The sequence below is a fragment of the Bactrocera oleae genome, chromosome 3 (genome assembly GCF_042242935.1).
Source record: "Bactrocera oleae isolate idBacOlea1 chromosome 3, idBacOlea1, whole genome shotgun sequence".
NCBI classification, from domain to species: domain Eukaryota; kingdom Metazoa; phylum Arthropoda; class Insecta; order Diptera; family Tephritidae; genus Bactrocera; species Bactrocera oleae.
The window spans coordinates 55,153,920-55,167,322 of record NC_091537.1 but is presented as its reverse complement, the minus strand read 5'-3'; the positions used below and the strand labels follow the sequence as shown (position 1 = coordinate 55,167,322).

General features: G+C 35.0%; 1 protein-coding gene across 2 annotated transcripts in view; it reads right to left on the bottom strand.

Annotated features, from left to right (window-relative positions):
• Nucleotides 1–13,403, bottom strand: part of Ppt2 (palmitoyl-protein thioesterase 2) — a 60,077-nt gene that overhangs the window by 7,033 nt on the left and 39,641 nt on the right. Inside the window, exon 6 of one of the 2 annotated variants that reach the window (XM_070106649.1) lies at nt 11,634–11,910. The exons of the other annotated variant lie outside the window; for it this stretch is intronic. Within the exon in view, the coding sequence (XP_069962750.1) occupies nt 11,893–11,910 (18 nt within the window). The 3' untranslated portion in view covers nt 11,634–11,892. Of the gene's footprint in view, nt 1–11,633; nt 11,911–13,403 lie in introns of those variants that run through there. 2 annotated transcript variants of the gene reach the window in all.

The following is a 13,403-nucleotide window of genomic DNA, read 5'->3' as shown; positions in this document are numbered from 1 at the left end:
TAAACGAAAAAATCAAAAACTATTGTAACAAAGTTGTTGCAAAGCCTTTATCTTGAAATCAATTTTTTATATTGCTTGGTTCTTTTTAATGCCCGTACAGATAGTGTATAATATTTCCTTTTTCTCATCAGGTGGTAATCAAATATTTTAAGACTTGGCCTCATTTGGTTTCATTTTCTGGTTATAGATTTATTTACTTTTAGTTGATTTAAATTTTTTGTATCAGCTGAAGAGTGTCGGAACTTATAGAATATGTCACTATGCTCGTACATGGTTTCTTGAGCTTTTATTGTAGTACACATTGTAGTATCGAAACGATATGTCTGTCTTTAACATTACAAATCGTGGTAAACTATATATACCCCATACTCCAAATATAGCAAGAAATTAATCTTCTAATAAAAAATTTTCAATTGTTAGGGTATCCAATGTTTGTAACTATCAAAAAAATTCATAATCCGGACGTTACGAATCGAACTTGAACGCCGCCTTGATATCAATTTTTCCAATCAAGTCGTGCGTCAACTTGGCAATCAAATTAAAGCAGCTGATCACAAAGTCCTGACAAAAAAATATTCATGGATTGGTATCAATATATTTTTATAAGTATATACACTTGGCAGAAAAACTCTGCGTACACGCTTATGTTTTATTTTCTTTTCTTAAAAAATATCTTTTATATACTAAATTTTAGAATAAAATCACATTTGGTGTTTATCATTAGACTATTGCGTATTCCCATAAAATTTAAAACAAAGCATTTAAAATCGTATACCATAATTTTATCGATACAAGTAGTAAAATTGAAATTCTTCGCGTAGCAATAAGAGTAAAAGTGTCGGAAAGTTATAGTTTTATTTATTTTCGTAAAAGTAGCAATTTTAAACGATTTTTGTTTTATTCAGTTTGTTATTAAATTTAGAACATCGAATCTCGCCTAAAAGAAAACAAAGGGATCTTCTGAAAGGGAAATAATGATTAAACTTTTGGAAGAAGGAAAAACATACGGTGAAATCGGTCGAATTGTTGGAAGAACACATACTTCAATAAAAAGAATAATAAAAAATTACAAAAATACCGGCTTCGTTATATCTCGGCCCGTCCAGGGCATCCAAAAATACTAGCATGAAACACGTAACCATGTGGCAGAAAATATGAAGCAAAACCCTTGACTTACTGCAACAAAACTTTAAGAAAACGTTGAGGAATTCCTCTGTACTGACACGATTCGCTAAATTATAAAAAAGCAGGGCTTAATGGTCAGGTCGCACAAATGAAGTCATTCATATCGTCAGTCAATAGGCAAGTGCATAATGCTTTCGCGAAAGAGCGCTTGAAGAAGCTCCGGAAGTTTTGGTAGAAGGTTATTCTGTCTAACGAAAACAAGTTTTCAAACACTGTAAAATTTCATAACGAAAAACAAGCAAGGCACTTGGTAAGGAAATCTTGATATATACTGTGAAGAACGGTGAAAAGGCATAATATGGGAGCGCATAGTTAGTAATGGAGTGGGCCAAGTGAAATTTATAGAGTCCACCATGGTTAAATATACATATCTTAATATCTTAAACATAAATTTGAAGCAAAGAGCGGAATAATTGGGTCTTCGAATCGACTACTATTCTCCAGGATAACGATCCAAAGCGTACAGCGTAGATATAGGTAAGCTTTGATTACTCTACAACGTGCCCAACCAGCTTCAAACTCCACCAGAATCACCAGATTTTTATCCTAAGAAGCACCTATGAGATTCACGGGAACGTAAAATCTACCAATGCACTAGTACCTTAAAGGATATGCTTAGGGATGTGCTGAACGAGGAATGGATTGACATCCTTTCGACGTTTTCAAACGTTGGGGGTATCCGACTTTCTACTAAATTTTGAGAAGAATTGTGGAAGAATATCTTTACTCGACTTATATACCCTGTATGTAGAACTTTTCTAATGGATTTTTTATTCCTCGGGATCTTTTGTTTTGTTTATATGTTATTGTCAGAAATTTTATCACTTTTATTTTCATACAACTACATATTTATTAGCCTTTAATAAATATCAAATAAATTGGTTTTTATAAAAAGTATATAAAATTAGTTTTTTTAACGATTTATTTTTATTGATACTTGGTGCACAGACAGAAAAATTAGTGTATATAAATAAATGTTTTCATAAATTAAAATATCTGTCTCTCGAATTCTAAGCTAGACCATGTAAAGCTGAAAAAGCAAAAAAATTTGATTTTGAATATACTCTAAATTTGTTTTCGTACAACGAGATGGCTTTTCTAAACTCATCACTTTGTTCGCATTCCGTCTTTCCATTAAATTATTTATTTCGTGTAAATCTTTCAAGAGTGTTAATTGGTTTCGATGATGGCGGCATTTTGAAGTTTTATAGATTATGAAGTTGCTTGCAGCCTACGTTCTACGTTAACAAACTTCTGTATGATCCATAAAATGGGATGACTAATCATTTACTATTTCCCGGACTAATTTTGCAACTTCTTGCAAGAGAGTATAATAGTGGTTTGAAAATTTTCAAAAAGGTTTAATGTACATATCACACAAACAATTAAACTATATCAAACAAACATACTTAGGACAAATCCTTCTAGCACCTCCTTGGACACTGTGAAAATGGATAAAATTGGCTGCTAATGGTGGTGATGGTGCGGTAATTTACCAAGTAAATACATACGTAACAAGGATGGAAATTTGTAGCAGAGATGGTGATGGCATCCCATAAATCGGCGCAAAAATTATGCAATAGGCGTGGCACCGCAATCTATATCTTAGCAACTACTCAACCAATTTCAGCAAATTTGGTACATAATATTATCCTGACATTCTTATGTTACATAGTGAAAATGGGCGAAATCGACAAACCAAGCAAAATTTCATATGATTATTCTACTATATTGTATATGAGTAAGTTAAGCACAAATAAAGTTATCAGAATAAAATTTTGCTAATACTGGTAATAAATTGTCGAAAAGGTTACATACCATTTCAAGCCCCAGATACCGTACATTTGGACCCCAGGGTCTATGGCCTAATTTTATAGGAAATATTGGGCAATCCGTCAGGTATTTTATTAAAAGAAAGAGAGATATTTTCCCGATAACAACTTGAACAACCAAACTAATACCACTTGAAAACAGTAGTTTTGTTTTATGAAGTTTCTTACCCGATTTTGTATGATTTTGCCACGCTAATTCCAAATATGTAGTCAGTTTTTCTCTAGCAGCTCTATTGTTCGAAATATGAACATGATACATCCAAAATAATATACTACAAGTATCATTTTAGAATTAAAAAATATATTGCTCTTACTTAACATTAAAAAAGCTTTCTGTTATATGCTTTTCTTGCATAAGTAGAAACATCAGTCTTGTTTTGAATGCTTCAATAGTAATCAGCCATCATATTTGCATTCCAACGAAGCATAGGGCGAATATCCAGCTGAAAGCGTTCTCCTTAATGCCCTTAAAATTAATTCCAGTAAGCCGAGTAACGATATTTCAAGAAGTATCTGTATCAGTCAAACTAGAGCAGTGTAATCAAACAGCGGAACAGTTTAAAACAAAAAATGAAAACAATTCAATTCAGCTAAGGGTGAATAAATTATTTTTTTTGTGATTTTGATTATTTGTGATTTATGTTGGATTACAATGAAAAAAATGTTTGGACCAAAACTGATGTGCTGCGGATACGAAAAGCCTTCGGGAAATCCTCCATTGGAATTTAACACCATAAAAGGCTAGGGTTAGATTTTCTCTAAAAATATAATAAAACTCAATATGGAGGTCAACGAGGAAAAAAGCGGTTTGGGATATCATCCCAAACGTCGATTTAAAAAGTAGCTGCTACCACCGGTGGACACAGTGAATTTACTTCCTTTGCCATACCTCTGTTGTGAACACTCTGACCACGAAAGGGTTAACATTATCGAAGAGGAAACTTTGCCCCGCTCTTTGGGGAATTCGAAGGGTGCTGGTTCAACGAAAAAGACTAGGCTTAGGGCAAAACTTAGCAAGAGGATATTGCAGGTATAGAAAGCGGTGGTTAAGGTCCATGAAAAACTTAACTGCAAGTCAAACAGGAGGAAGGCCAATCGTACTATGCGTCGGGACCGCAATTCAAGTCTGCGGATCAGATATACATAAACCGGATCGAGGAGAGAATTGCGGTCAAAAGGCAGCTGTTCACTGAAAGCGAAACAGCGTGGACAGTTAAATGACCGTAGCAAAGGGAGGACGCTATAAGGCCAAACATCAATATCTCGAGAGAAACCCCTAACGGGCAGCGCGATAGCCAGGGGACACTTGATCGTAGCGCTCACTGATCGCAGTAATCCTCTGTGGCAGACTCAGAAGCAACGTAAAGGGGAACTGAAGCCGCTGGAAACGCTCTACGCAAAAGTCTGTGATGACCCGGGCATACCTACATATGAAGAATGGGGCCAAAGTCCTAAAATGTTATGACGACCCCTCTGCTATAAATAAAGGAAAGAGTTATGAAGGCTCAAGGCCTGCAGAAGGGAGCCCTCTAGAAGACAATGGACCGACACTGTGTCCCGACTATTCCAAAAGCGAAGGTGCTCATACCTCGCGCGATAATAAGACGAAAATATCCGAATGGTAGTCGATGATCCCAATGCGCACCACACAGTATGAGGTAACGGAGATCGCGGAAGAGTTTCTGCTGTAAGATACAAAAAACATCTGTTGTAGCTACTTAGCCTTGCCATACATTTTTATAGCTGCATATGATTGGCCATCTGGAAGAGCAGATTTGAATCCATTAGACTACAGTTTGTGGTCAAAGTTGGATAACATGGCCTTATTTGGGTTATTAACCGAATTTTGGGAAGTCTCAAAAATGTTTGGTCCAAACAGCATCGTCAATACGAATAGAAACTGTGCTGCTATTGATCAATGGCTGAATCGTTTGAGGGCTTGTGTGAAATCAAAAGGACACAATTTTAAATAAAATTTTGTATTTCACTCACAATACCTATATCTCCGAAAATAATTTGCATTTTGAAAAATCCGCTTGTAGACATATTCTTGAATAGTTAAACTTTGTTAAGAACGAAGTTTTTTTTAAGTCAACATATCCCGCTTTTCCCGCTATTTTAGGAAACGATTGTTTAAAAAAATTTGAAATAGTTTCATACTGAACAGTTACATGGTCGTAGCAAATTCAAAAAATTCACCTTAGATAATAGTGTACAAAATTTTAAAGCTATACAGCAGTATTAGCTACGAGCATATTAAGACAATAGAAAAACTTAAAAAAAGTAGAAAGAAGAATAAAGAAAAATATTTCAGGTAGACCGTAATATATTTTCGGATCCTGCCGGTTAACTGACCTGCACCGCAAAATTAAAATATTATATTAAACAAGAATTCGGAAAATAGATAAACAATTTATTAGAAGATGAATCTATATAACAATCAAGATCCCCATAGAATTCTCCTGTCTGGGTCGTACCAACATTTAATTGATACATTTTTCAACACATTTATGTGCGTTGCGAAAACAATATCTCAATAAGCAAAGGATAACAATATGTTAAAACAGCGGCTAAAACGGCTGAATTACCGATTTCAACGTGGTTTAGGTGGGAAGCGTTAAGGAGTTAAACTCAATGCGATCACAAGCATTTACGTTTGATCCCTGATATTCATGAACTCAAATTTTATTTTATTTTTTTAAAGTGAATAGCAGAGTTCAATTCAGATCTTTTACTAACATACATAAATAAAATATTTCATGAAACTATATTCAGATATACATTTATGCGTATGGACACAAAGATGACATACCCACATACATTCAAAAATACATGTACGCTGGTGCTTACTTCTCCTTTCCCCGAACAAACAATGCGGAAACAATTTAAAGCTACATTGCCTTGTTGTGGAAAAAAGTTAGTTCTGACAAAATGTTGAAAATAACCAAATAAATACTTTGCCTACAAACATTCATATGAGCTCTCTTACATATTGATGCCGAATTGTGCGAATTGTCGCGGAGTTGACTAAATTTGTTTGAATCGACAATCTGTGGGCCAAACGGTAACATTTTTCTCTCTGCTGATTTGGGGTGAAAAATGTACTATGGTGTAAACAAATTTCAAATTTTGCTATGGCAAGAGGAAAGAAAAAAATTTACAATTGAAATTCAAAAAAAAACGCTATTGCTTTATATTTTTTATTAGTATTATTGAACGGCGGCAACATATTCCTCGGTTCACATATGTTTTTGATAGAATCTTAATCTGAATGAATTTTTTCGAATTGCGAAACGTCAAAACCTCCTCAAGACAGCGAACTGCCAAGGTTGAGGAGGTGATTTATGCTCTTACTTTCAATGAGATAAGAGTTGGACAACTTTTTATCACTGCCAACTTACATTCTCATTTTTTATCACGACCATGCTTCGGACATTGCCATTTTGATAATGTCATATCGCATTAATTCGTAACAGTCCCACTGAAAAACCGTAATGGACAATTCACATAGAACTTTTGCTTCGCTTTGCGTCAGACACTCGCTTTGATAGTAAAGTTCGATGTACGCTTTTGTATGAGTACGTTCACATAAAAAGTTTTCGACGCCATTTTAATTAGAGAGAAACACTGAAAGCAAAGCGTTCATTGTGGCATACTCTTTATTGTCTGCGCTTCGTTGTGTCAGTATGAACTGTTACGCAAAGTGAGGAAAGTTGTATTTAGAAATTTTTTCAAATTTTATGGGCGACTTAGTCATAAACTCTTTTTATATTATATGTCTATGCACAGAACAAAGATTTTTGCACTGGCCTGTGTAAAATGCTTGTCGTAGTTCGAATTGTCACAGAACGCACCAAATTATAACTACTGGCACGAAGTTCTATTATACGACTTATTGCCCATTGCGCTGGTGGAAAATTCTCACATTAAATTACAGCTAACTGGCCCAATCGCACTCGCTCCGATCCGAGCCACTTCTTGCGCTCCTGCAGTGTTGTCAAATATTCATTTTCCCATGTGCAGCAAAACGTCTTGATAATAGTATTTCTCTCTTTTCACTATCCAGCGGATGCAAAGCACGTGAATAAAGGGTCACTTCGATTTGCGTAAGTAAGGTTGAAAGCTGCTAAAAAGAGACCAACAGACCAATAGCTCGAACTAGATGATACTTCCTAGACTTTACTCCTTGTAACATTGCTCTTGTTCTTGTCTCAACAGCTATATCATTACTTGCGGTTTGTGCTTATTATTAATTACTAAATGTAAATTTTATTTTCTCTGAGATCGTCTAAGTACTAGACGGGCTTTCACATTTGATATGAATTTATACACATATGCCACAATATCTGTTATAAAGTTAACGCAACTCAATTTCTGTCTGTACGCATTGAAATCTGAATTGATTCCTCGAACTCTATGACCACCTCAGCATCCACCACTGTATTTAGCAGAAGCATATACTGCGTCCATTTTTCTGGACTATGAGCCAACCAATGCGGACCTTGTAGCCATAAATTTGCATGTTAATATGATCTCTAAGGGCTCCATACCACGGCTTAATAAATCGGCAGAATTTTCTTTCGTGTTGACATATATGCATTTCTTCACTTCCATATCTGTCTATACCGATGATTCGCGATTTGCCACAAACGTCTTTTTTATTACATAAGCAAGTAAACGGGATACTAACGCTAATTCAAGTCAGGGCACCTCAATTCTTTTCATGCAACATATGTTTTTGATAGAAGTAATGTAATTTTCACTTCTTCATCTTCTAGCACCTTTCGAATATAGATCAGAGCACCATAGGCCGTTGTTGATAGATCAGAAAATCCATGTATTTCAATCTTCCCATCTATATCTGTAGCGAGTCATCTGTCGAGCGCAAAATATTCAAGAAGTTAATGTCCTACCACTAGTTTTTAAACCTTGCTGCTATCTTTTCTGGTACAGGCTCGTCCCATTATAATTTATAAATTTGAGCTGCGCAGGCTAAGATCTTACTTTTATTGATCACACCTTCTAGCTTTTTCGAAGTCCACAAACATAAACAAACTTTCCTCTTCTTCCAAGTTTTCTGAAAGTCGACTTCCACTTCTGTATGTACTTGCCGGAACAGCTTTTTAATATCGCTTATAATATAATATTAATTTATGAATGCGAAATCTCGGAACTATCTCCTCCGAGTCACGCTGCAACTTTTTACCAAGCATTGTAGTGCAAATTGAGAGAAATATCTGTACGGCAGTTTGCATGGAAAACTAACAAAAATTTAGTATTGACGATTATTTACATAAAATGCCTGCAAAACGTGACAGTAGAACGTGATGCTGTTGCAATTGTTACCAGAAATTCAAGCAGAACGTGATACTTTGACAAATATGCAACACTGCTGTCGTGATTGCCATCTTAAACGAATCCTATCTTTTCAACTTCTTCTTCAGTCCTTTTGGAGAATGTACATATTTGATGAAGTTGCCAGAAGCGCCTGACTTACTCACCCTAATCTTCAACGCTTGTACAACAAATGTATGACATCGAATTACCTGTTTCGATGCTACTTTGTGTCTCATGTGCAGACCACTATATCTAAGTGATTCTCAAGATAAATAGCTCCATGAGAATCGTGTGAGTACAACCTGATCAAAATAGTCTACATTTAGCACCACTTGCACTATACCCGGTTTCCAATATTATGTATCAGCACGTGGTATAGCAAATTTGACTAAGGTTGGTTTCAACGTACAATCAGAATTTGGTAACACTGGTTGCGAATTATTTTATTTTGGTAGAACCCAAAATTTTTATTAAACGTACCAATTTGATTGAAACCACGGTTTTATCTTCAGCACTACGTCGTCTAACTCTAAAGGATTTGCATTCTATACCGACCATCTTGCGCGATGTTAGTAAAATCGGAACCTGACATTTCTTAACGTGACTGGCAATTATAAAGTTTGGTAGTGCGCCCCAGCCTAGCAGCGCTCGAACTAGATCGAAAATATGAACATTTGCTTTCACTCTTATTGATAGAGTTGGTAACAACGCAGGCCTCGAATCCAAATTGACAATAAAAATCTTAGAATATTTTACATTTGAATCTATTTATTTTTTAGTTTCATCATTATAATACTTCATTATACCGTTTAGTGGTTTACGTTTTTTAATAATTGTTTTTGCTTGTCTAACAAACTCATTTGCATGTCGCCTTTCTTCATTGTTTCTTTACCTTTCGCCTGCGATTGGGTTCTTCAATCTTAAGAATTAATGCTTGTTTTGCCACCCCTCTCTTCGAACAAACAAGGCTGTTATGTTTTGTCTGCCGTGGACAACGAGTATGCTCATTTTGAAAGCAATTACTAGCTCCGTACCCCTTTTTTAAGCATATGTGACAGATATTGCTTCTTCTCACAAAATCCTCACGAGATCTCAAATTTTATGATATATGCTCATCACACACCCATAGTGTATGATCACCAATATAGGCGATACATGGATATGATCTTTCACCTCTTATTGTACGTTCACGTTAATCGCAAGTTCTTCGATCATTATTGAAAACCATCTTGACATCTTGTGACCGCGAATTACGTAGATAACGCAAAATTGCAGTACGTAAGAAAGAGATGGACGGACAGATGGAAAACTATCGATGCTAGTTTTTTTTTGAACTGTCGAAAGGTCCCACTATCGCACCAAACGCTTCAAAAAACCAAGTTAGAATATCTCATTAACGTTTTGGCTGGGTGAAACAAATTCTTTACCGACAATACCCTTGGAATCATAAAAACAAATCAACATTGTCTTCACTTTTGTATTCTCCAGGCGCGATTTTTTGGGTTTCGGCTCATTTCTCATTTATATCCTCACGACCACTTTGAAACCATTCGTGCACTCTGCTACGGGATAGGCAATCATCGCCATAAACTTATTTCATCAATTGAAACGTTTCAGTAAAAGTTTTACCAATTTTAAAACAAAATTTAATGTTGGCTCTTTGTTCGAAACTCATTTTCGCACCGATGACAAAAACATACTGACACTAAAAACGGAATAACTTCACTTCCAATAGATGAAATGTCATGAAATTTTTACTGGAAGTCGATAAAGGATAGCAGATTCTAACGCACTAACGCACATATAGATGGCGCCACTAGAGTTTACTTTGTTGTTTTTGTACTGTTTACTTTGGAACGCACCTTGTATGTACCATATGTATTAAGTTTATAAATTACCTTTTCATTCTCTCTCTACCCCAAAAATATATGTATTCGAAATGGCTTAGGTTTCCGAAACTTTCGCAAAATATATTTTTTTAGTCCTTTTGACGCCATACGTTTTCATGTCATCAACCATTGTACTTGCACTTGTATAAACATTAAGTGTAACATATTCCAAAAATATACATAGTACATGCACTTGTTTATATATATATATTTACATATGCAAATATATACACATGATCGTATTGCAATCTTTCACAAATTCTATAGAATTCTATACCTTTCTCACTTTTCACCTTTCTTTTCATGGTATTTTCTCTTTTATTAATATCATATTTTCTACTACAATTATTTCCAACGAAAGTAGGCTTCTCTCGCCTGCGCAGCTAGTTCGTATTTTACTTTACCATAGCAATAAGAAACTCACATATACACACAAAATATGCTGCTTCTGAAGCGATACACATATGCCACCTCTTTTTCCAATCATCGAAACATGCCTTGCAGGTCCGGGTCGGGGATCGCTTTCAGTTCCCTCCGCGTATTTCCTTTACCGCCTCAATCTAGTCAAAACGGGTTCCACGGAGTGGTAGCTTGAGTTTTGGAAACAAAAAAAAATCGCATGGGGCCAAATCCGGTGAATACGGTGGTTGATCGATGGTATTGAACTCGGTTTTGGTGGTGAAATCATGGAACTACAGCTCGGTTCGGTCTTTTTGCCGATGTTTAGCTTACGTGCTATCTTTCTAATACTCGCATGACGATTTTTGAGTACGATTTCCTTCACTTTTTTGATGTTATCGTCAGTCAGTCAGAAGTCAGGACGACCGGACCGAGGCATGTCTTCGACGGTTTCTCGACCCATCGACTTGGGTTTTTGATAGAATAGATTCACGATAAGCCTGTTTTAACATTCGCAACGATTCCGCACACGAAATTTGGTTCTAAACACAAAATTTGATGCAAATTCTTTGTTCAATATTTTATTCCATTGTAAAAATCGCAACACACTACTGAGGGCGACTGATTTCGACAGCTGCTGCAAACAAACTGGTTGGCACATCGCGCTCATTTTTAGCATAGTAATTAAGGATAGTGCTGACAACTTAACACAAAAAAGTGTTTAAATGACAATTTCCGGAAACTTTCTGGTTAAAATGTATATAACTTAACTTTTCACCATAACCGCATATACGAGTACACATATACACTAACAGCCCTATTCTGAGAAAACCTCACAACTTATTTGTGAGGAAAAATTTGTGAGGTTATTCTTGCTTGAACCTCATAAGAAAAATGTAAAAAAAAAAGTCACCACATAAGGTGAAAGGCATGTCAAACAGTAGTTTTATAAAAAAAAAAGCCAAATAAAGAGATGGATAGCCAAGAAAAGTAAGTAATTTCGCAAATTTATTAATTTGGATGTAAATATAGTGATTTCATTTGTTTTTGGGCTTACAAAATGTGGTTTTTATTTCACTATTTTCATCGCTTGTATACTATTTTATAAATCTATTTTATCTATTTGGAATTGATCCACTATATATCTTTACTGCTCACTCTCATGTCTTTTGCTGAGTCATTGTTGACCATAAATCCGCCATAGCTGAAAATTGTCAGTTATGACTGAAACGCTATCATCGCTGCATTTGTTAGTTATGACTGTAAACCTATCAGAAGTGAAAAATTAATTTGCGCAGTAAATAATATAATTTTTACTTCTTTAATAAATTTAGAACTTTTAATTAAAACTAGTTATAATAATAAACATAAATATAAAAAAAAAAATGTAGCAAAAATTTATTTTAAAAAAAAAAGAAAATTTCACTTAATTCCATGCTTGCTCCTCTCAAAAGCTCTACTGTACGTATTTCACTAGTCCATGAATATTTCGGAATTTAAAAATGCCTAAATAAAAATGAAAATTAACTAAAAATATAATTTTATTTAATACTTAATAACTTACGTATATTATCTTTGAAAACTCCTCCTTTATTTATTTATTTTGTTAACACAATAAGAGTTATTGCACAGGAGCATGCAACACTTTTGGTTTATCTGACAGAATAACAGCTACATAAGTAGGTATTTCACAACTTCTCAAAACTTTTATGGAAATGTATACTGCCTCTTTTCGACGTATACAGAATTTGCTCTTGGAAAAATCGTACAAACATTGACAGTCATTTTACTGTTCATATGACTGTCAGTACTGACATAATAAATGTGAGTAGATATAATAAAATAACTGAATTATTTAAGCATGAATATCGTCTTATTTGTACATGTATGCACAACTGTTTTTGTATTGTGAGGGTTGCTTCCAAACGTCACAAATTTGTAAGGAAATACCTACGACTGTCCGGATGGTGCAAGCGGAATATAATTATTCCAATAAAGCTCTATCTGGTTAATGGGGTTAGTCGATTAGTCCAATACCAATACTCTAATACACACATATCTAAAATTTTCACCATGAATGCTATTAGCTTCGAAGAAATTCACAGGCCCACTAAATCTTTCACTTTTCGGAAATCAGCTGTGCTGACCGACCTATGAATTCCACAATGCCTATTACATTCCACAGAGAACGCGCAACGTCGTCATCACAATGAGCTTGCGCACACCATACAACTATTATGTAATGAAAAATATGGCTAATTTTCACCCCCTTTTCCCATATAGGCCGATCACAAATCCTGCTCGGCACGGACCAAATGTTTCGTCTAAGACTATTTGAACACAATTAAAAAAGACGAGATAACTGTTTTTACGTTGGGAATGTAGCAAAAAAAAACCCAACGATGTTTATTCTTTCAAATTCAATTTAAGACTAATATACATTGTAATTTTTTATAACGCCCGTGCTTCGGACATTGTCATTTCGATAGTGGCATATCGCATCAATTCGACCAATTTGTAAGAAATTCAACATATATTTAGGTAAAACACGAGTTTTCCAAATTTTATTCAGCAACATTTTTTGCTGCCAAAATAGCCCGATAACTGTGCTGATGATACAAGTTTTTATTTTGTATGGCCGAGAAATTACTCTCAGTTAATCTATCTTTTATGTAAACGACAGCGCAGAAATTGTCTATGAGTTTTATGCATTGTCTATTATGGAAGATTGTTTTTCTTTTGATTTTTACTTAAACCAGCA